At 50.5% G+C, this 21,641-nt stretch overlaps 2 protein-coding genes across 5 annotated transcripts; one reads left to right on the plus strand and one right to left on the minus strand.

Annotated features, from left to right (window-relative positions):
• Positions 1-812: 812 nt before the first annotated feature.
• On the minus strand, positions 813-8,582 carry HACD2 (3-hydroxyacyl-CoA dehydratase 2). 2 transcript variants are annotated; one of them, XM_072122160.1, is made up of 8 exons: positions 8,430-8,578; positions 5,257-5,380; positions 4,951-5,068; positions 4,857-4,875; positions 2,526-2,614; positions 2,234-2,355; positions 1,891-2,069; positions 813-1,804 (listed from the first exon to the last, which is right to left on the minus strand). In XM_072122160.1, the coding sequence occupies exons 2-8, from the start codon at positions 5,376-5,378 to the stop codon at positions 1,728-1,730; spliced, it is 726 nt and encodes a 241-aa protein (XP_071978261.1). In that variant the 5' UTR covers positions 5,379-5,380; positions 8,430-8,578; the 3' UTR covers positions 813-1,727. The 2 variants fall into 2 exon arrangements, with proteins under 2 accessions (XP_071978261.1, XP_071978260.1); XM_072122159.1 differs by having other exon boundaries at positions 4,857-5,068; positions 8,430-8,582.
• CEP70 (centrosomal protein 70) lies at positions 8,545-21,222 on the plus strand. 3 transcript variants are annotated; one of them, XM_072122156.1, is made up of 18 exons: positions 8,556-8,807; positions 8,942-8,979; positions 9,059-9,081; positions 10,049-10,139; positions 10,219-10,342; positions 10,426-10,606; positions 10,740-10,822; positions 11,192-11,288; positions 11,489-11,577; positions 11,754-11,816; positions 11,909-12,005; positions 19,551-19,649; positions 19,733-19,897; positions 19,967-20,107; positions 20,270-20,435; positions 20,524-20,602; positions 20,728-20,807; positions 20,891-21,222. In XM_072122156.1, the coding sequence occupies exons 2-18, from the start codon at positions 8,964-8,966 to the stop codon at positions 20,953-20,955; spliced, it is 1,659 nt and encodes a 552-aa protein (XP_071978257.1). In that variant the 5' UTR covers positions 8,556-8,807; positions 8,942-8,963; the 3' UTR covers positions 20,956-21,222. The 3 variants fall into 3 exon arrangements, with proteins under 3 accessions (XP_071978259.1, XP_071978258.1, XP_071978257.1); XM_072122157.1 differs by lacking the exon at positions 9,059-9,081 and having other exon boundaries at positions 8,552-8,807; positions 8,942-8,990; XM_072122158.1 differs by lacking the exons at positions 10,740-10,822; positions 11,192-11,288 and having other exon boundaries at positions 8,545-8,807.
• Positions 21,223-21,641: the final 419 nt, after the last annotated feature.

Raw genomic sequence — 21,641 nt, forward strand, 5'->3', positions numbered from 1 at the left:
CCCCATCCCGACCTCTCCGCCGTCCTCCTCCTCCTCTCGCCCCCATCCCGACCTCTCCGCCGTCCTCCTCCTCCTCCTCTCGCCCCCATCCCGACCTCTCCGCCGTCCTCCTCCTCCTCTCGCCCCCATCCCGACCTCTCCGCCGTCCTCCTCCTCCTCTCGCCCCCATCCCGACCTCTCCGCCGTCCTCCTCCTCCTCTCGCCCCCATCCCGACCTCTCCGCCGTCCTCCTCCTCCTCTCGCCCCCATCCCGACCTCTCCGCCGTCCTCCTCCTCCTCTCGCCCCCATCCCGACCTCTCCGCCGTCCTCCTCCTCCTCCTCCTCTCGCCCCCATCCCGACCTCTCTGCCGTCCTCCTCCTCCTCCTCTCGCCCCCATCCGCCGTCCTCCTCCTCCTCTCGCCCCCATCCGCCGTCCTCCTCCTCCTCTCGCCCCCATCCGCCGTCCTCCTCCTCTCGCCCCCATCCCGACCTCTCTGCCGTCCTCCTCCTCTCACCCCCATCCGCCGTCCTCCTCCTCTCGCCCCCATCCTGACCTCTCTGCCGTCCTCCTCCTCTCACCCCCATCCGCCGTCCTCCTCCTCTCGCCCCCATCCGCACCTCTCCGCCGTCCTCCTCCTCTCGCCCCCATCCGCACCTTTCCGCCGTCCTCCTCTTCCTCTTGCTCCCTCTCGCCGCAACTCTCCATTGTCCTCCTCTCGCCACCATCCGCACCTCTCCATCGTCCTCCTCCTCCATCCAGACCACCCCGCCATCTTCCCACCTGGAAATCTTAGTCCCCCCAAATTAGACCACAAGAAAACACTAAGAATGAAAATTTCAAAAAATCTTTTACTGCAGTCGAGTCTCCAGTACAAACATCTGCGGAGTTTTATCAAGCACGAGACGCCGAGAGTGTAAACATGGACCATTGGCACCAGACCTCTCCACATGCAGTAAGGGGTTAACTGCAGAGGCGCCCCTCACTAGACCAGTACATAGGGGCATCTGTGCAGGGTTAGATTATTATTGTGAGCACCTCCATAGAGACTCCTCCCTGAGTCTGGGGGTCCGGGTAGGATGAGGACCCCAGCACAACAAGGAGCCTACCTGCAGTGAATGCAATGAGTCTTACGTTTGTATGTTATCTCCATAGGATAGTGACATTGTCAATGAGAGGGTCAATGTCAGACCCCACTGCTTACAATTATGGGGGTCGCAATGCTGATAACGAATGGAGCAGTAGGTTGACCATGTCCCCTGTATTTTCGTCATTTATGGCAGTGCCAGACCCCATAGTGTGGGACAAATGTCGCACCGTGCACAGGGGGGTGGGGGAAAACATACAGACATGGGACGTAATCCTTAGCAGTCACAGTGTGTATCCCGGGCCGTCTCTTCAGTCCATGGTCAGGTAGGTGCAGGCTCACATCTTGGTCTGAGGCAAATTCCAGCGCAGGATTAGAAGAAGGCCTCGGGCACTACCACCCCCATCATCCTGAGGCTCGTCCACAATACATGCAGCAGTGTCTGATCCAGACACAAGCGTTTAGTAATAGAAAGAGTCATGGCAGCCTCTCCCAGTGCATGCTGGGTAGTGGTTAGTATGTAAACACGCCATCCGCAGGCAGTTACCTCATCCCATAGGAAAGGGTGCGCTGAAAAACGCTGCAGCATTAGGGTTTCTAGAAGTTTTGGAGAAATAAAAATAGGATGAACAGGAAAAAGAAGAAGAGACCGGGGCGAGGGTTAATCCGACTTCTTGCGCTCAATGTTGAGGACCTTCCTGCGCTGGTGAAGCATGTGGAAATACAACTGCGGGAAAACTGCGGAGAGAACGGGAGAGGGTGAGAGAGCAGTGCGCCCCGGCCAGCCGCAGCGCCCCCGCCACACAGGGCAATGACATACTCACTGGGAATGTAGGACGCCATGACGAGGATGAGGAAGGTGTAGTAATCAAATGAGAAGTTGTACTTGTTGGGGAGACTGATAGAGTAGAGGCCGGTGTGTTGGACGAACGGCAGCGCCGCATAGATGGTCAGTAATTCTCCTGCTACTCCCATGGGGTATAGGACGATGAAGAGGGTGTACCTGCAAGAGACGGACACGTGACACCGCAGTAATGGCCGCCAGTCTGTTATATCGCCTTCATGACAGTCGCACTACAATGTGTCCGCAGCTTTTACAGGCCCACACACTCCCCCGAGTGCAGTGTATCCAGGCCCGCACACTCGTATCCAGGCCCGCACACTCACCTGGCCCACTTGATGATGTAGGGTAGATGGTTGAGGAGACTGAAGGTGTAGAACGAGTAGCGGATGATCTCAGTGATTGTCCAGGCCACAACAAACAGCAGGACTGAGTCTTCATTCTGAACCTGAAGAGTTAATGGGAGGTTAACCCTTTAAACTCTGATAGATATCACGTCACACCTCCCAAACCCCCCACTAACGGCTTCATAACACATCACCGGGAACCTGGCCTACACCTCTAGGACCCTGCTGTGGAGCAGAGACCCCCATTCGGTCGTGTGCGGGGGTCACTTACCTCTCTCACACTGTGTGTAACAGCCCAGGTCAGGAACACCCGAGACAAGACCTGAAAGGCAGTGAGGACCACAGAGGACGGAACGATTCCTGAGTGAAGAAACATGGTATAGACACAAGCATTTATACAGACATGGAAGAGGACGCGGGGCTGTCACCTGGGGGCAAATGTGGATCCAGGACTACGTGAATAACCTACATACTTGTGTGTGTGGAGGGGAGGTAATGACCCGGTGGAACGCTGCAGATAGCCTGCCACATTCTCCCATGAGTCCACTAAAGAGTTAAAGACCCCCTTCACAAGCTGGGAATAGGGACGGGTGGGCGGAAGCTGAATGCAGCGCACCTTCTGTGCCCGTTTGTTTACATGGGACGTGGACCGATGTCAGCGCGAGGCAAGAAAAGTGTTATTTTTTTAAGCGGCCCCATCCCTATCACCATTGTTTTTTATACAGTCTCGGACAACCCCTTTAACCCTGGTATGTTTATATTATCTGACATTATGCTGCTACCTGCTGTCCCTCCAGGGTATTGCTGTTGAATTCTATTATATTTAAAGAGAACCTGTCATCTGTAATTAGCCCAATAAACCACTACCAGTATATTGTGAGACAGTGTTACACCTTCTAGTTTTTGGTTTTTTTCAAGGTCCAGTGTGGTGACATAAAAAAAAAAAAAAAAAATCAACTTTCATTTGAGATGTACATTGGATTTATAAAGTGAATGAGGCGAAGAGTTTAACACTGATGTCAAAGTGGGGAGCTCTGAACGTCTCCTCTGCCGTGATTGCATTGGATTTCAGGAGATCTAGTGAGGTCTCTGGATGCAGGACCATCAAGTACAGTGAATGGGGATTTCTGAGGCAGGGAGAGCTTGACTTCAGTGCTAAAAATCTCTGTGTCCTTGACTTTATACAACCAGTTTATGCCTCACTTTTCAGCTGGTATGCTGGATGATGCCACCGCACTGGGTCATGAAAGTTTACCCATCTCTGCAGACAGCTGGACAGCCCCAGGATTAATGCGTAACTGTAAAGCTTTAGCAGAGCTGGAGAGAGCCGGTGACCTGGATCATGCTACTGGCTTCTCCCTAGCCTGAGGTTAGATACATATATCTATCAGCCCTTCTTATAAAATCACATTCAGCTATTCCTGCGTGGGACATCCTGGTTGTGACATGAGCTAAGGCCACTGAGGCCAGAGCACTGAGGGCATTCATATGACTCAGGACTCAGGTTTGTAATTGGACGACCTGAAGCATGTGATGAGTCACATGTTTATGACATCACTCAAGGTCCTGCCCCTGTCAACAAGCCTTCTCCTATAACCATGGGTCCTATACGGTTTCCCATGGTTACCAGAAAGCATGACAAAAGGAGAGTAGCATGGGGGGGGGGGGGGGGGACAAGGTAAAACCTCTGCTAGCAGCTAAACACATGCAGATGGGTGACTAATGGGAGTAAATTAGATAATTGCTCATTTGAGCCTAGTGCAAAGTTAGGCAAAAGTTTTTATACTTTACAATTGCTCTTTAAAAGGGCATTTCCATTTCAGCAAAAAAAAATAAAAAATATTTGAATTATGAAAAGTTTTACAATTTTCCAATATACTTTCTTTATCAATTCCTTGCAGTTTTCTACATCTCTGCTTGCTTCCATTTTATAGGAAACTTTATTTCAGGTGGATAGAAATCTGACCCTGGTGCACGGCTCGTTATATCACACGGCTCCTATTACTCTCTGTGATACTAACGCGCAGTGCACCTGTGTGACCAGGGTCAGATTTCAGTACATTGGAAGTAAACACAGAAGCTTTCGATAGAATGACAGCAAGCAGAGATCTAGAAACTGTCAGGAAGTGATACAGAAAGTATATTGGAAAATAGTTTAACTCTTCATCATACAAACAATAACATTCATTTGCCAAAGTGGGACAACCCCTTTAAGGGAAAATTGTACCTTACGGCAGCCACTACATTATATGCCACCAGAGCGGAAGATCTCCCAGTCTGTTGTTACTGGTGCTGCACCATCTTTGTTTTATGTGCAAGTCCCTGGATAAGCAGATGCCATCACGAGCCTCCTGTGTACAATGTGCCGGGGGCCATTATCACCCCGGTTGACCCCTCACCTACACTGCTGCCTCCCCTCTTCTTGCTTCTCCCTGCGGGCCCTGACATGTAGATGAGGCCTTAATTAGGACTGAGCTACCATGAACCCCGCAGCCTCTTATGTACGGGATGACATCTGCCCCATACACCGCCAGCGCCACCCATGTAACTTACTGTACACTGACACGACACCACCGCTGTGGACATCTGCCTGGTCACTTACCCAGTGCACAATGTACAATCTGCAGATACAAAGACAAGGTCAGTCCAGTGCACGGCACAGAAGACAGAATAGGATGAAGATGAAGGGTCCCTACCTCCAGCAGCGCTCCCGTCTGGAAGAACTTGAGGGGGCGCTCGATGGAGTAGTACAGATTGTGGTAGCTCCCCTTGGCCAAATACGTGCGCACTAGACCGACCGCTATCACCAGCCACCTGCAAATCACACCCAGAGAGAGGTCAGCACCCGCCTCATGGGACCCCCATGATCATTCTAGCTGAGGGCTAAAGGTCAGTATATCGCCTGCATCCAGAGGTCACAGGGGGCAGAGGACTAGGTGCCCCCTGCACATGAGGAAGCAGGGGAAATCCACCATCATGTGCATAATGTGCCATCTACTCACCCCGCAGTCATAATAACATTGTAAATAACCAGATAGGCGGTGCCAAAGGCTCCGGGGCCCCTCCTCTTCCTCTGACCTCCATTATCCATAGACCGGCTGCTCCCCGAACCTGGACCTGCCATGTCTGCAAGACAGAACCAGAAGGCAATTAGCTGCATCACTAACAATATATACACTGAAGATCCTGTATTATACCCCAAGGCTGCACTCACTATTCTGCTGCTGGTGCAGTCACTGTGTACATACATGACATTACTTATCCTGTACCGATCCTGAGTTACATCCTGTATTATACTCCAGAGCTGCACTCACTATTCTGCTGGTGCAGTCACTGTGTACATACATGACATTACTTATCCTGTACTTATCCTGAGTTACATCCTGTATTATACTCCAGAGCTGCACTCACTATTCTGCTGCTGGTGCAGTCACTGTGTACATACATGACATTACTTATCCTGTACTTATCCTGAGTTACATCCTGTATTATACTCCAGAGCTGCACTCACTATTCTGCTGCTGGTGCAGTCACTGTGTACATACATGACATTACTTATCCTATACTGATCCTGAGTTACATCCTGTATTATACTCCAGAGCTGCACTCACTATTCTGCTGCTGGTGCAGTCACTGTGTACATACATGACATTACTTATCCTGTACTGATCCTGAGTTACATCCTGTATTATACTCCAGAGCTGCACTCACTATTCTGCTGCTGGTGCAGTCACTGTGTACATACATGACATTACTTATCCTGTACTGATCCTGAGTTACCTCCTGTATTATACCCCAGAGCTGCACTCACTGTTCTGCTGCTGGTGCAGTCACTGTGTACATACATGACATTACTTATCCTGTACTGATCCTGAGTTACATCCTGTATTATACTCCAGAGCTGCACTCACTATTTTTCTGCTGGTGCAGTCACTGTGTACATACATGACATTACTTATCCTGTACTGATCCTGAGTTACATCCTGTATTATACCCCAGAGCTGCACTCACTGTTCTGCTGCTGGTGCAGTCACTGTGTACATACATGACATTACTTATCCTGTACTGATCCTGAGTTACCTCCTGTATTATACCCCAGAGCTGCACTCACTATTCTGCTGCTGGTGCAGTCACTGTGTACATACATGACATTACTTATCCTGTACTGATCCTGAGTTACATCCTGTATTATACTCCAGAGCTGCACTCACTGTTCTGCTGCTGGTGCAGTCACTGTGTACATAGATGACATTACTTATCCTGTACTGATCCTGAGTTACATCCTGTATTATACTCCAGAGCTGCACTCACTACTCTGCTGCTAGTGCAGTCACTGTGTACATACATGACATTACTTATCCTGTACTTATCCTGAGTTACATCACGTTTTATACCGCAGAGCTGTACTCAATATTCTGGGTATCTCTGTTTATGCACAGTGTACGGTCAGTAGAGGCTGGGGATGGAGGTCATGTAGTGGCTATTACAGCCTTCATGAATTGTGTGCTATATACATTAGGTGCATATACTGATGTATATTCCATCCCGAGTTTCCTGCTGTATGGTGAGTAGCCAGACGGAGGCTGCCAGTACTTAGCCAAGGACAATGTCGGGAGCGGATATCAGCTGCTGAGCATGAGGCGCCCGGGTGATAACAGCGAGATAAGTAAGGGAGACTCTGGACTTATATGGCAGTGGAGCCTGGAGAGATCAGGAATTCACGGAGACCCAGCCTTCCCCCACTGACATCCTGAGAGCAGCAAACACCGGGCCCCGCACCCGCCTCACCAGAACCGGCACACCCCGCCTCACCGGAACCGGCACACCCCGGGCCTGCGCGGCCTCACCGGAACCGGCACACCCGGCCCCCGCCTCACCGGAACCGACACATCCCGGGCCTGCGCAGCCTCACCTGAACCGGCACACCCCGGCCCCCGCCTCACCGGAAACGGCACACCCCGGGCCTGCGCGGCCTCACCGGAACCGGCACACCCGGCCCCCGCCTCACCAGAACCGACACATCCCGGGCCTGCGCAGCCTCACCTGAACCGGCACACCCCGGCCCCCGCCTCACCGGAACCGGCACACCCCGGCCCCCGCCTCACCGGAACACCCCGGCCCCTGCCAGAACCAGCACATCCCAGCCCCCGCCTCACCGGAACCGGCACACCCCGGGCCCCGCTTCACCGGAACCGGCACACCCCGGGCCCCTGCGCCCACCTCACTGGAACCGACACACCCCGAGTCCCGCACTTGCAAGAACCGGCAGACCCCGGGCCCCGCCTCACCGGAACCGACACTCCCCGGGACCTGCACCCGCCTCACCGGAACTAGCACACCTCGGGCTCCTGTGCCCGCCTCACCAGAACCCGCACCAACCGGCGCACACCGTGGCCCGCATCCGCCTCACCGGAACCGGTACACCTTGGGCCTGCCTCACCGGAACAGCCCCCCGCCTCACCGGAACACCCCAGGCCCCACCTCACCGTAACCGGCACACCCCGCCTCACCGGAAACGGCACACCCTGGCTTCTCCCCTCTATACCCCCTCTATCCCCGGCTCCTCCCCTCTATACCCCCTCTATCCCCGGCTCCTCCCCTCTATACCCCCGGCTCCTCCCCTCTATACCCCCTCTATCCCCGGCTCCTCAACCCTATCCCCAGCTCCTCCCCTCTATACCCCAGCTCCTCCCCTCTATACCCCAGCTCCTCCCCTCTATAACCTCTCTATCCCCAGCTCCTCCCCTCTATCCCCAGCTCCTCCCCTCTATACCCCCTCTATCCCCGGCTCCTCCCCTCTATACCCCCCTATCCCTGGCTCCTCCCCTCTTTCCCCAGCTCCTCCCCTCTATCCCCCCCTCTTTCCCCGGCTCCTCCCCTCCAGCCCCCCCTATTCCCCGGCTCCTCCCCTCCAGCCCCCCCTTTTCCTCGGCTCCTCCCCTCCAGCGCCCCCTTTTCCTCGGCTCCTCCCCTCCAGCCCCCCCCTTTTCCTCGGCTCCTCCCCTTCAGCCCCCCCCTTTTCCTCGGCTCCTCCCCTCCAGCCCCCCCTTTTCCCCGGCTCCTCCTGTCCAGCCCCCCTTTTTCCTCGGCTTCCCCCCTCCATCCCCGAGCCCCCTCCGCTCGGTCCTCCATCCTCCCGTCGCTCCGCGGTGTCTCCCCGGTTCTCTCGCCTCACCTGCTCGCTTCTCTCTGTCACACGGTCCGGCCGCCGCAGCCTAAACTGCTGACAGTGACAGGTTACACGCTTCTCGCTGATTGGATGAGAGGACGCTGAGGGCAAACAATAAAACGAGTTTGGTTGCACTTCGGTCAACGGTCACAGATAAACCCGAAATCAACAGCCTAACTCCAACCAATCAGCAATCAGAACCCCCGGGCCACGCCTTACGCTGAAAAAATATAAAGGCCGCGTCTCCTTGGAAACGTACGGAAGCCGTGAGGGAGTCCTCTGAAGGAAGCCGCTGAATTTAAACCACTAGAGTAACTCCCCCGTCCTGCTCATAGAACCGTCCATTACAGGCAGGCCGGGAGACACCAACACTCATATCCGGGGGTAAGTGGAGAGGGTTTTGGGAGCAGTGTAGATATGGGGTGGGGGCTGTTATCGGGGTTTGGAGGTAATATATTGGGGGCTACAGATAGGGGGCGCTGTGATGCTCGCTCCCTTCATCCTGTCTCTCTCTTCAGGTTCCTCCTGTGGTGTTGGGACATGAGGGGCGCAGCAGGTGAGGATCAGGTGAGGTTTCTGGGGTCTTTGCTTCTCCCGGGGGTGACGTATCCCAGTAATTCTTCATTGTCTTGCAGGAGGTGATGAAGCGTCTTCTCTGGTGAGTTGATGATTGGGCGATGGCTGCTGCATCGTGGTGCCCGGGGTCTGAAAGTGTGGAGAACAGTGGGACCTCATGTGCTGGACATCACTGCCACCCTCTGACCCCTTCCCCCCCCCGGGCCCAAGGCCTGGGCTTCTCTGGTCGGTGGTGTGTGCTTCCCCCCCCCCCTCCATGTCCCGGGCTTCTCTGGTGGGTGGCGTGTGCTCGCCCCTCCATGTCCCGGGCTTCTCTGGTGGGTGGCGTGTGCTCGCCCCTCCATGTCCCGGGCTTCTCTGGTGGGTGGCGTGTGCTCGCCCCTCCATGTCCCGGGCTTCTCTGGTGGGTGGCGTGTGCTCGCCCCTCCATGTCCCGGGCTTCTCTGGTGGGTGGCGTGTGCTCGCCCCTCCATGTCCCGGGCTTCTCTGGTGGGTGGCGTGTGCTCGCCCCTCCATGTCCCGGGCTTCTCTGGTGGGTGGCGTGTGCTCGCCCCTCCATGTCCCGGGCTTCTCTGGTGGGTGGCGTGTGCTCGCCCCTCCATGTCCCGGGCTTCTCTGGTGGGTGGCGTGTGCCCGCTTCCTCCATGTCCCGGGCTTCTCTGGTGGGTGGCGTGTGCCCGCTTCCTCCATGTCCCGGGCTTCTCTGGTGGGTGGCGTGTGCCCGCTTCCTCCATGTCCCGGGCTTCTCTGGTGGGTGGCGTGTGCCTGCTTCCTCCATGTCCCGGGCTTCTCTGGTGGGTGGCGTGTGCCCGCTTCCTCCATGTCCTGGGCTTCTCTGGTGGGTGGCGTGTGCCTGCTTCCTCCATGTCCTGGGCTTCTCTGGTGGGTGGCGTGTGCCTGCTTCCTCCATGTCCTGGGCTTCTCTGGTGGGTGGCGTGTGCCCGCTTCCTCCATGTCCTGGGCTTCTCTGGTGGGTGGCGTGTGCCTGCTTCCTCATGTCCTGGTCTGTGGTGTGTGCCCGCTCCTTTATGTTCTATTTTTCTCTACAGATGGAGTTGGCACAATGGGAGAATATAAATAAGCTGCTGAAGCGTCATGGCTGCCGCGTGGTGCATGTCTCTCTGAGGGACGACCTGTCTGGTAATCTATGGGACCCTAGATTGTGGGGGTGCAGTGAGTATTACAGCAGGTTCTCATGTCCTGTATTGTCTGTATGTAGGAGCAGTGTCTCTGGACCCGCAGGCATCGCTGGCGCTGAGAGCTGCCATTCAATCACTGGTGGAAGATACAGAGAGACGCCAGAACCTGATCCATGGCCTCATACAGGACAACAAGCGGCTCAAGTAAGTCCCGGCAGGCTGGACAGGGTCCTCTAACCCGCGGTATGCTATGAACTCCTCTGTGTGACGCTCCTCTTCTGCCCCAGGGATGAGGTCCAGATGCAGCAGGACAGAGCCGGGCGCCAGGAGCAGCGCGCCAGTGATCTGCAGCGGATACTGGACGGCGTCAAAGTCAAAATCCGGGATCTGGAGGACGACTTCATGTGTAAGATGCGGCAGCAGCAGAGCGAGGTGACGGGATTACTGCAGGAGAAGGCGACAGCGGATGTAAGTACAGGTGGAGCGCCCACTACTGGGGAAACCTCGGCTGCAGCACAGGTGGAGCGCCCACTACTGGGGAAACCTCGGCTGCAGCACATTGCATCGTTTTCTGAAATGTGCTCTGTGTGTGCGTCCTCAGAAGCAACTGCGGGAGCAGGAAAAGAGCATCGCACATCTCCGGAGGCGTCTCACCCAGGAGAAGAGAAGTCACCAGGATCAGGAGTAAGCACTCCCCCAGCCTAGGATGGAGTGACTACTCCTCCCAGCGTGCCCTGACCATCATAACCAGATCAACTGAGAGATCAGGGGTAGTCTCTTGCAGAATTGTTGCTGTTGGGGACAAGGGCCGAGGGGAGTGCCTGCAGAAGGAGCTCTGGGGAGCCCCCCCTTAATCCGTAATGGAGAAGAACCGCACAGGAGAATGAGCAGTAGTGGGAGCCTCTCATGACACCAAAAGGAGTTCCACTAGAGGCCACCCAGACTTTGCTTCACACTGATGTGGCCCTAATCCACACAAAGGGCCCCCCTTATCCTGCCCTGAGGACTTCCTGGCTCCTTGCTCACGCTGTGTCCTTGTTTTGTCATCTGCAGGAAATTGGAGCTATTGGAAGATCCAGTCCTAGAGCGTAATCTGCGGAGAGGCTCTCCAGACCTGGACCCCACCCCGAATTATAAAGCCCTGATCAAGGTGATGCCCCCATGAGGGTGGCCTGAGCCATCCTGTGCTGTCACCCAGTTTTCCAGGGAGCAGATGGAGCATTTCCTAGCACTGAAGGTGCAGCCTCTCCCTCTGTTCCCGCTTGATTACTTTAGGTGGTTAATCCGGTGATCCCTGGGCCCCCGCTCTCTGCCCCCCGGGCCCCGTTCTGACTCCTCCTCTCTTTTCAGTCTTATCAGGAGCAGATAGAAGGAGCCCGGAGGAAGGAGGAGGAGCTGCTGCGGGAGAACAGCCGCCTGCGGGAGGAAACAAGGGCCAGGTATGTCCCCAACATGGTGTAACACAGCGCATTGTCTAGGGGCCACCGTTCGTCATCCTGTGTGTGACCCCCCCCCCCCAAGAGCAGGCTGTAGCCCCCCTCTTCTCGCTGCTCCCTGTGTGTATGACCCCACCCCCCAGGATCAGGCAGTAGCCCCCCTCTTCTGATCTCATCAGGCCGACGGTCGGGGAGTTGCGTATCTACAAGCAGCAGATGAGGAAGATGGAGAAGATCCTCAGGTGAGACCTGGAGCAGGAAACGTTGTCACAAAACAGAGGCTGCAGTGTAGTCACAGGACGTCTCTTGTGTTCCTTCTATTAATGTGTATCAGGGGACGAGGTGCAACCCGAGAGAAGGAGGAGTCTAAGGGGATGGGTGTCCGAGGGCTGGAGAGTCTACCATATGAAGAATGTCACCGCTACTTACAGGTAGTTATAGCAACACCCCTTGAAGTCACATAACCCTGCAGCAGAATAGTGAGTGCAGCTCTGGAGTATAATACAGGATGTAACTCAGGATCAGTATAGGATAAGTAATGTCTTGTATGTACACAATGGGGCTCATTTACTAATGGTCAGTGAACCGCACTATCGTTGGATATTTCGACGATTTCCGATTTTCTTTTTTTTTCCCGCATTTAGCAGGGATTTTTGGTGCATGCGATCGGATTTCGGCGTACTGGCTTTCATGCGACACAAATTGGGCGACGGGCCATCGGACGATACAGGATGTAACTCAGGATCAGTATAGAATAAGTAATGTCATGTATGTACACAGTGACTGCACCAGTAGCAGAATAGTGAGTGCAGCTCTGGAGTATAATCCAGGATGTAACTCAGGATCAGTATAGAATAAGTAATGTCATGTATGTACACAGTGACTGCACCAGTAGCAGAATAGTGAGTGCAGCTCTGGAGTATAATCCAGGATGTAACTCAGGATCAGTACAGGATAAGTAATGTCATGTATGTACACAGTGACTGCACCAGTAGCAGAATAGTGAGTGCAGCTCTGGAGTATAATACAGGATGTAACTCAGGATCAGTACAGGATAAGTACCGTATTTTCCGGACTATAAGGCGCACTTAAAAGCCTTGGATTTCCTTGGAAATACAAAGTGCGCCATATAGTCCGGTGCGCCCTATATGAGGGCAGCGGACCCTACTTACATAGGTCCCCGCTACCGGAGACAGCAGATCTCCAGCGGGAACTGCAGACCACGCGGCACGAACAACTTCTGCCGTGTGGTCTGCAGTTCCCGCTGGAGATCTGCTGTCTCCGGTAGCGGGGACCTATGTAAGTATTGTCCGCTGCCATCCTCCACCTCCCCCTCACCTCTCCGCGTCGCCGCGTCTCGTCGCGTCTCTTCTCGTCGGGTATCCGCTCCGCCCCCGGACCTCCGCCACGCCCCCGGACCCTGCGCCTTATAGTCCGATGCGCCTTATATATGGGATTATTACATATATAAGGCGCATCGGACTGTTGCGCCTTATATTCCGGTGCGCCTAATGGCCCGGAAAATTCGGTATTGTCATGTATGTACACAGTGACTGCACCAGCAGCAGAATAGTGAGTGCAGCTCTGGAGTATAATACAGGATGTAACTCAGGATCAGTACAGGATAAGTAATGTAATGTATGTACACAGTGACTGCACCAGCAGCAGAATAGTGAGTGTAGCTCTGGAGTATAATACAGGATGTAACTCAGGATCAGTACAGGATAAGTAATGTCATGTATGTACACAGTGACTGCACCAGCAGCAGAATAGTGATTGTAGAGAAGTTGAGAGCTTGGTATCTGGTATTTGCCTGATAACAGACGGGAGGATGATACAGTAAAGAGAGGTGACGTCTCATGCAGTTGGTGACTGTGATAGATCTGCCTAAAGAGATGGGATATAAGAGCATGTTTTCTTCTTTGTAGGTTGGGTGTTATTGGGCATTGCAGAAAATTGGTGCAGCTCGGGAGAAGTCCTGTAGACTTAAATGAGAGGTTCAGATCATAGGACCTCTGGTGTGAAGGATTGTAAGCTAAGTGCACTTACATGCTGGTCTCCCTGTCTCCCCCTTTGGCAGTATCCATTCTTCTTGTAGCTCCTTATGCCCTTGTTTTTAAGAAATAAGTTTTACAAATTGTGCAAATGAGCCTGAGGGGCTCTACACTCCATTGACCTCTATAGAGCTCGGAGCCCCATTAGGCTTATTTGTATACGTTTTAAAACCCCATTTTGTGAAAATAAGGTCCTGAGAAGCTATAAGAGCAGATCCGACCAGAGGGGGTGCACCCTAGTATGTCGGTGCTTGGGTTACAATCCTTCCTCCTGGAGGTGGTTGTCTTTTAAGGAAGAGAATAATCTAATATCACTGGCAGATGGAAGAGCACGGGTTGTACGATAGACGAGAAAGGAGGGGCAGCATTGTACAGAGCTGTGTGGATGAGGATTATTATTTTTAACTGTATTCGGAAGTAGATGGGCAGCCAGTGCAGTGATTGGCACAAACTAGAGACTTCCCTGTAGTGTTTGGTCGGAAACATGAGCCTGCCTGCTGCATGGAGAATAAAGTTTAGTGAGTGGAAGATGATTTGAAGGTAGTTAGTCTATTCGAGAGTGAATCAGAGCGACAATTATTGTTTTAGAAGTTTCTATTGTGAGAAATGGCCGGATTCTGGAGATGTTTCTGAGATGCATCCGGCAAGAGATTGAATATACAGTATAAAGGAGAGGTCAGGGTCCAGCACAACCCCAAGACAGCGGCCTGCTGCCCTGGTGCTACAGAGATCCCACAGACCGAGATGGAGAGGTCAGGGTTGGGTAAGTTAGTAGATGGTTGAAAGATAAGTTCAGTTTTGGAAACATTGGGTTTCAAGAAGAGAGAGGACATGATGTTAGAGACAGTAGAGAGACAATCTCTAGTGTTCTGGATTACGGCCGGGCTGATGTTACGTGCAGAAGTATATAGCTGGGTGTCATCAGCATAAAGATGATACTGGAAACCAAATCTGCTGATGGTTTGTCCAATGGGAACAGTATAGAGGGAGAAGAGAAGAGGACCCAGGACTGAGCCCTAAGGAACCCCGACACGGAGAGGAAGATGAGAAGAGAAAGATGCAGAAAAGGAGACACTGAAAGTGCGGTCAGAGAGATGAGGAAGAAAACCAATAGAGTGCAGGTCCCTTCAGGCCAATGGAGCGAGGAGGAGCTGGTGGTCCACACTAGCAAATGCTGCGGAGAGATCTAGAAGAACCAGGATAGAACAATCTTTGGATCTAGCCGTGAGGCAACCTTTGGAGACTTAGTAAGAGGGTGTCAAAAGCTAAATCTGTCGTCCCATCTGGCAGAGATCCTGCGGGTTTGGCTGTGACAGATCTATGCACCACAGAGATTTGGAGGCAAATGGGGCTCATTTACGAAGGACCGCACTGCAGTTTTCTGTTAGACCCTTATTAAAAAGAACGTGCAAAGTCAGAGACGCATTTCTGTAGTGACTGAGCTATTCTTCATGTGACACAGACTTCTGTACTGAAGGGGCCTCCGGCGCCATGTTTATCATGCAAAGTCCGTCAGAATTGTGTTGCATGACTCGTGGTAAAAATGCATTAGAATAATAAGTAGTGCCTTCTGTGGCGCAGTGCAGGGAGCACCAGATTCATGGAGAACGGATGCCACAAATGCTGAATCTGGAGCCCCCTGCACATAGTACAGCCCCCACAGTGCAAACTACACAGGGCATACCTCGCAACATTTCCGGAAGAGAAAGAGGGACAAAATGGCGGCGTAGTGTGCCGCGGTGATTCACCCTAAGCCACACCCCTAATCATGCCCTGGTCACGCCCCAAATTTTTTATTTATTAATATTCATTTTCATTATAATAATAATCCTCTTTATAATAATAAAAAAAAATTATGCCCAGCTTGGGATTTGAACTCACAAACTCTACACTCTACATGCATCAGAGATGGAGCCTATTGGCCAAGTGGTTATCAATGGAAGGATTTTATGTAACTAAGTCTTTTACTGTTACACAGTGACGCAGGCTCCATGCACTGGTGTATAGAGATACATCTTCTCAGGGATTACTATGGTCATTATGGAGACGTCTATTATTATCATGGAGACTATCATTATTATAATTTTAATGATAATCTCAATAGTAATAATAATCTTAATAATATCTGAGAAGATCCCTCTCTATATATCAGTGTGTCACAATGTAACAGTTAAAACTCTTAGTTACATAAAATCCTCACACTGACATCCTGTGAGCTTGTAGCCCAGTGGGTAGCGGCTCCTATCTCTTTTGCAGGGGGTCTGGGTTCCAATCCCGGGCCGGGCATACATTTATTTATGGTTTCCGCTATTGCTCTCTGACTTTGCTTCAGATCCAGCCACTTGCCTTCTTGGTGTCTTCCCACCACTTGGGGGTAAATTTAGTTTCCCAGTTGCCCCTATGTATTTTTACTGCCGGCCAATGCCTAGGTGCTAGACATTGGAGACCACAATCCGTCCCCTGTCTGGGAGGTGTGAGGGGGCAGAATGGAGTTTTTTTCACTGTCTCTATGCACAACCATTTAGATGACTGGAGCTATTACTAAGCACCACAACACACTCTCCTATGGGCCGTAGGTTTTTACCTAGGTTTCACCCACTTCTTACACTTATTGCCCTTTTCCTACCACATTCCTTCCTTCCTCTGTCTCGTCTACTTCTTTTTGTTTCTTGGATGTCTCCTCTGTTCACAGTTAGGATGAAGTGTAGGGACTGAAGTCCATCGACATTCTGGCAGGATGCAGGTTTAGAGAAGACTAACTGCAGCAGCATACTTGTCAGAATATTATACTGCAATGTATAACTGCAGCATACTTGTCAGAATATTATACTGCAATGTATAACTGCAGCAGCATACTTGTCAGAATATTATACTACAATGTATAACTGCAGCGGCATACTTGTCAGAATATTATACTGCAATGTATAACTGCAGCGGCATACTTGTCAGAATATTATACTACAATGTATAACTGCAGCGGCATACTTGTCAGAATATTATACTACAATGTATAACTGCAGCGGCATACTTGTCAGAATATTATACTGCAATGTATAACTGCAGCGGCATACTTGTCAGAATATTATACTGCAATGTATAACTGCAGCATACTTGTCAGAATATTATACTGCAATGTATAACTGCAGCAGCATACTTGTCAGAATATTATACTACAATGTATAACTGCAGCGGCATACTTGTCAGAATATTATACTGCAATGTATAACTGCAGCAGCATACTTGTCAGAATATTATACTACAATGTATAACTGCAGCGGCATACTTGTCAGAATATTATACTACAATGTATAACTGCAGCGGCATACTTGTCAGAATATTATACTACAATGTATAACTGCAGCGGCATACTTGTCAGAATATTATACTGCAATGTATAACTGCAGCGGCATACTTGTCAGAATATTATACTGCAATGTATAACTGCAGCATACTTGTCAGAATATTATACTGCAATGTATAACTGCAGCAGCATACTTGTCAGAATATTATACTACAATGTATAACTGCAGCAGCATACTTGTCAGAATATTATACTACAATGTATAACTGCAGCGGCATACTTGTCAGAATATTATACTGCAATGTATAACTGCAGCATACTTGTCAGAATATTATACGGCAATGTATAACTGCAGCAGCATACTTGTCAGAATATTATACGGCAATGTATAACTGCAGCAGCATACTTGTCAGAATATTATACTACAATGTATAACTGCAGCAGCATAATTGTCAGAATATCATACTGCAATGTATAACTGCAGCAGCATACTTGTCAGAATATTATACTGCAATGTATAACTGCAGCAGCATGCTTGTCAGAATACTGTACTGCAATGTATAACTGCAGCAGCATACTTGTCAGAATACTATACTACAATGTATAACTGCAGCAGCATACTTGTCAGAATACTATACTACAATGTATAACTGCAGCAGCATGCTTGTCAGAGTATTATACTGCAATGTATAACTGCAGCAGCATACTTGTCAGAGTATTATACTGCAATGTATAATGGCAGCAGCATGCTTGTCAGAGTATTGTACGGCAATGTATAACTGCAGCAGCATACTTGTCAGAATACTATACTACAATGTATAACTGCAGCAGCATGCTTGTCAGAGTATTATACTGCAATGTATAACTGCAGCAGCATACTTGTCAGAATACTATACTACAATGTGTAACTGCAGCAGCATACTTGTCAGAATACTATACTGCAATGTATAACTGCAGCAGCATACTTGTCAGAATACTGTACTGCAATGTATAACTGCAGCAGCATACTTGTCAGAATATTACACTGCAATGTATAACTGCAGCAGCATACTTGTCAGAATATCATACTGCAATGTATAACTGCAGCAGCATACTTGTCAGAGTATTATACGGCAATGTATAACTGCAGCAGCATACTTGTCAGAATACTATACTACAATGTATAACTGCAGCAGCATACTTGTCAGAATACTATACTACAATGTATAACTGCAGCAGCATACTTGTCAGAATACTATACTGCAATGTATAACTGCAGCAGCATACTTGTCAGAATATCATACTGCAATGTATAACTGCAGCAGCATACTTGTCAGAATACTATACTACAATGTATAACTGCAGCAGCATACTTGTCAGAATACTATACTACAATGTATAACTGCAGCAGCATACTTGTCAGAATATCATACTGCAATGTATAACTGCAGCAGCATACTTGTCAGAATATTATACTACAATGTATAACTGCAGCAGCATACTTGTCAGAATATCATACTGCAATGTATAACTGCAGCAGCATACTTGTCAGAATATTATACGGCAATGTATAACTGCAGCAGCATACTTGTCAGAATATTATACTGCAATGTATAACTGCAGCAGCATACTTGTCAGAATATTACACTGCAATGTATAACTGCAGCAGCATACTTGTCAGAATATTACACTGCAATGTATAACTGCAGCAGCATACTTGTCAGAATACTATACTACAATGTATAACTGCAGCATACTTGTCAGAATATTATACTGCAATGTATAACTGTTTGCATAACATATTATTCTGGTAAGTATGCTGGTGCAAAGAATGCAAGCATCCTATACTGACCCTGAGTTTATACCCAGAGAAGACAAGACACCAGACCCTAATTTATCTTATTGAACAATGAATCTAGACTTAAATGGGTTTTCCCATGAAAGAAAATTCTCAAATCTCAATCCCCCAGTGATGTTTACACAATAAAGATTATATTTAACCCCTTACTTTACAATGTTACTCAGTGTTATTGCTGTTTTAGCTCCTATCACTCCTATAGACATATGGAATTATACCTGTGAAATGCAGGATTTTTGTTAATTGGAGAATGTGTTATTTTGTTATCCTGAGTATATTGGGGAAACTTGTCTTCGTGGGAGGAATATCCTGTTAAAGGGGTTTCCAACAAAGCAAGTTAGTTCCTATCCACAGGGTATCAGTGATGGTAGCCCCAAAGATGATGAGAATGAGTGTCCAATGTACCCCTGTTGTACCCCGAAATAACCGGTTCTATGGAACTGATGAAGATAGCGGCTCTCGGCAATATGTGGGGCTGCCCGCACATGCACGACCGGCTGCTCTCGTTATTTTGGGGTATGATGGGGGTACATCGGATGTAATCAACTTCAGACATTTTGCTTGTAAACCAAGTTAAAATTTTTGTAAAAAGATTGTCCTGTAAAACTCCTATGGGCCAAGTGACTTGTAGTCAGAGGCTCCACTGTACGGTTTGTTTTGTGAGGGTGTGGTATGTGCGGGTTGCGGTATATGGCGGCATTATTTATTTTGGCTGGAGCTGCAGGTTTTGTATACAATAGTGGAGGGATTAAGGGTCGATGTGAGATGATTCTCTGTTGTGTAGGATGTGTGCCGGGCGCTGGAGGTCCAGAATTTGGAAAATCTTCTTCCAGTTGTTTCATCGACATCCAGAAAAGCCAAAACTTGTGTGAAGCTGCAGGAGGTGAGAGGTAGTGGGGGGGGGGGGGGGGGAGATGTCGCGTACCCCAGGGGATCGTCCTTTGAGTTGATTTTGATTGATTTCAGATCCTGACAGACATCCGTGCAGTTCTGTGCGGGCCCCGGGCCCCTCCTCTGCTCTATAAGATGAGCTCCCGTCTCCAGGAGCATCCGGATCCTGCAGGAGAGACTGACTTCCTGCACCTGCTGCCGACTGTTGAGATGTGGGCCGGACAGTTACTGGCGCTGCAGGTAAAGGGACTGTCCGGGGGCCCCATATTTACCCCAATATGAGTATGTAGTAAGGAGGTGTCCCTGTAGACGCTGCAGAAGTCACTGATGAAGCTAAGACAGAAGCTGAGGCCCCCTCTGGAGGACAGAACCAGTAGTGCACCTGACAGCGTGAGGGTGGAGGACCTCCTGCTCCTGGTAGACACCATGCTGGAGGACTCAGAGAGCCAGGTGAGGAGATCCGTGGCATAACAGCTTATGATTTCCCAACCTCTGCTTGCTGTTATCTGCAGCCATTGTACAAGCACTGTCACCTCCTGTGTCCCCTCCTCCTTATAGATTGTAAGCTCTTGTGACCATTGTATCTGAGTGACGCCCCCTCTGTATCTGCAGGGCTCCGGTGCGGCCCCCCATGTGCTGCAGGCGCAGGTCTCGCACTTCCAGCAGCTCTTCGATGTGGAGTCTGTCCGGGGGGTCATTCCTCGTATGAACCAGATCTACAGCAAACTGGGCGAGATGAGCAATGCCATGAAGAGCCTGCGCCACCGACTGGGCCTGGGTAACACGGGGTGGGGGCAGAAGTCATCTCGGGGGAGGGGAGGTGTAGGAGGCTGAGGTCAGTGTTAACCCTTTCCCTCTGTCCTCAGGTGACGGGGTCAGCGCAGGATCGGTAGTGATGGCTGTGGAGCAGCTGCAGCAGATTGTGGCCTCTCTGGACATGGATAGGTAGGGTTCTGCGATGCATATGGGGTGCTCTGGGGGGTGGCGGATCCGCTCCACACATAGGGTGCTCTGGCGGGTGGGGAGTCTCTTATTTTGGAGTTTAACCCCTCTTGTACCTTTCTCCACAGTATTGTTACTAAGATGCAGGAGCACGAGGATTTCTTCCCAGCATTTGAGGAGTTAATAAAGGAGCTTCTGCAGGTTCTGGGTGTGTGACCTGGGCCACAGGGTCAGGGGTCGCTGGACTGTCAGCTCTTCTGTCTCATTGTCTGATATTTCATATTTTTGTAGAGATTGGACTCCTGCAAGAGATTCTGCCAGAGGTGAAGAGGTTAAAGGCGCTGGCGACCCATTAACAGGCCAGGAGCAGCATGGGGTCCGGCAGCAGGGGGCTCCCCCATTGCAGGCACTGACCGGGGCTGGGACCCAGCTTTCCTGGAATCTGATAAATGTTCAAACATTTTTAACTCTGAATGTGAGTCATAAGAAAGAGCTGCTGCCAGCACAGAGCACAGCAGTGTGAGGACGCTCTTCCATGTAATTCTGGAATAAAGACATGATCTCACATCTCTGCAGGGACAATACATTACACTGGCTGCAGAGAGCACCGAGCACAGCAGTGTGAGGTCTGATTACACATCTCTCCAGGGACAATACATAACACTGTCTGCACAGAGCACAGCAGTGTGAGGTCTGATTATACATCTCTCCAGGGACAATACATAACACTGGCTGCAGAGAGCACAGAACACAGCAGTGTGAGGTCTGATTATACATCTCTCCAGGGACAATACATAACACTGGCTGCAGAGAGCACAGAACACAGCAGTGTGAGGTCTGATTATACAGTTCTCGAAGGACAATACATAACACTGGATGCAGAGAGCACAGAGCACAGTAGTGTGAGGTCTGATTACACATCTCTCCAGGGACAATACATAACACTGGCTGCAGAGAGCACAGAACACAGCAGTGTGAGGTCTGATTACACATCTCTCCAGGGACAATACATAACACTGGCTGCAGAGAGCACAGAAGTGTG

Source organism: Engystomops pustulosus, chromosome 8 (assembly GCF_040894005.1).
Source record: "Engystomops pustulosus chromosome 8, aEngPut4.maternal, whole genome shotgun sequence".
NCBI lineage: Eukaryota > Metazoa > Chordata > Amphibia > Anura > Leptodactylidae > Engystomops > Engystomops pustulosus.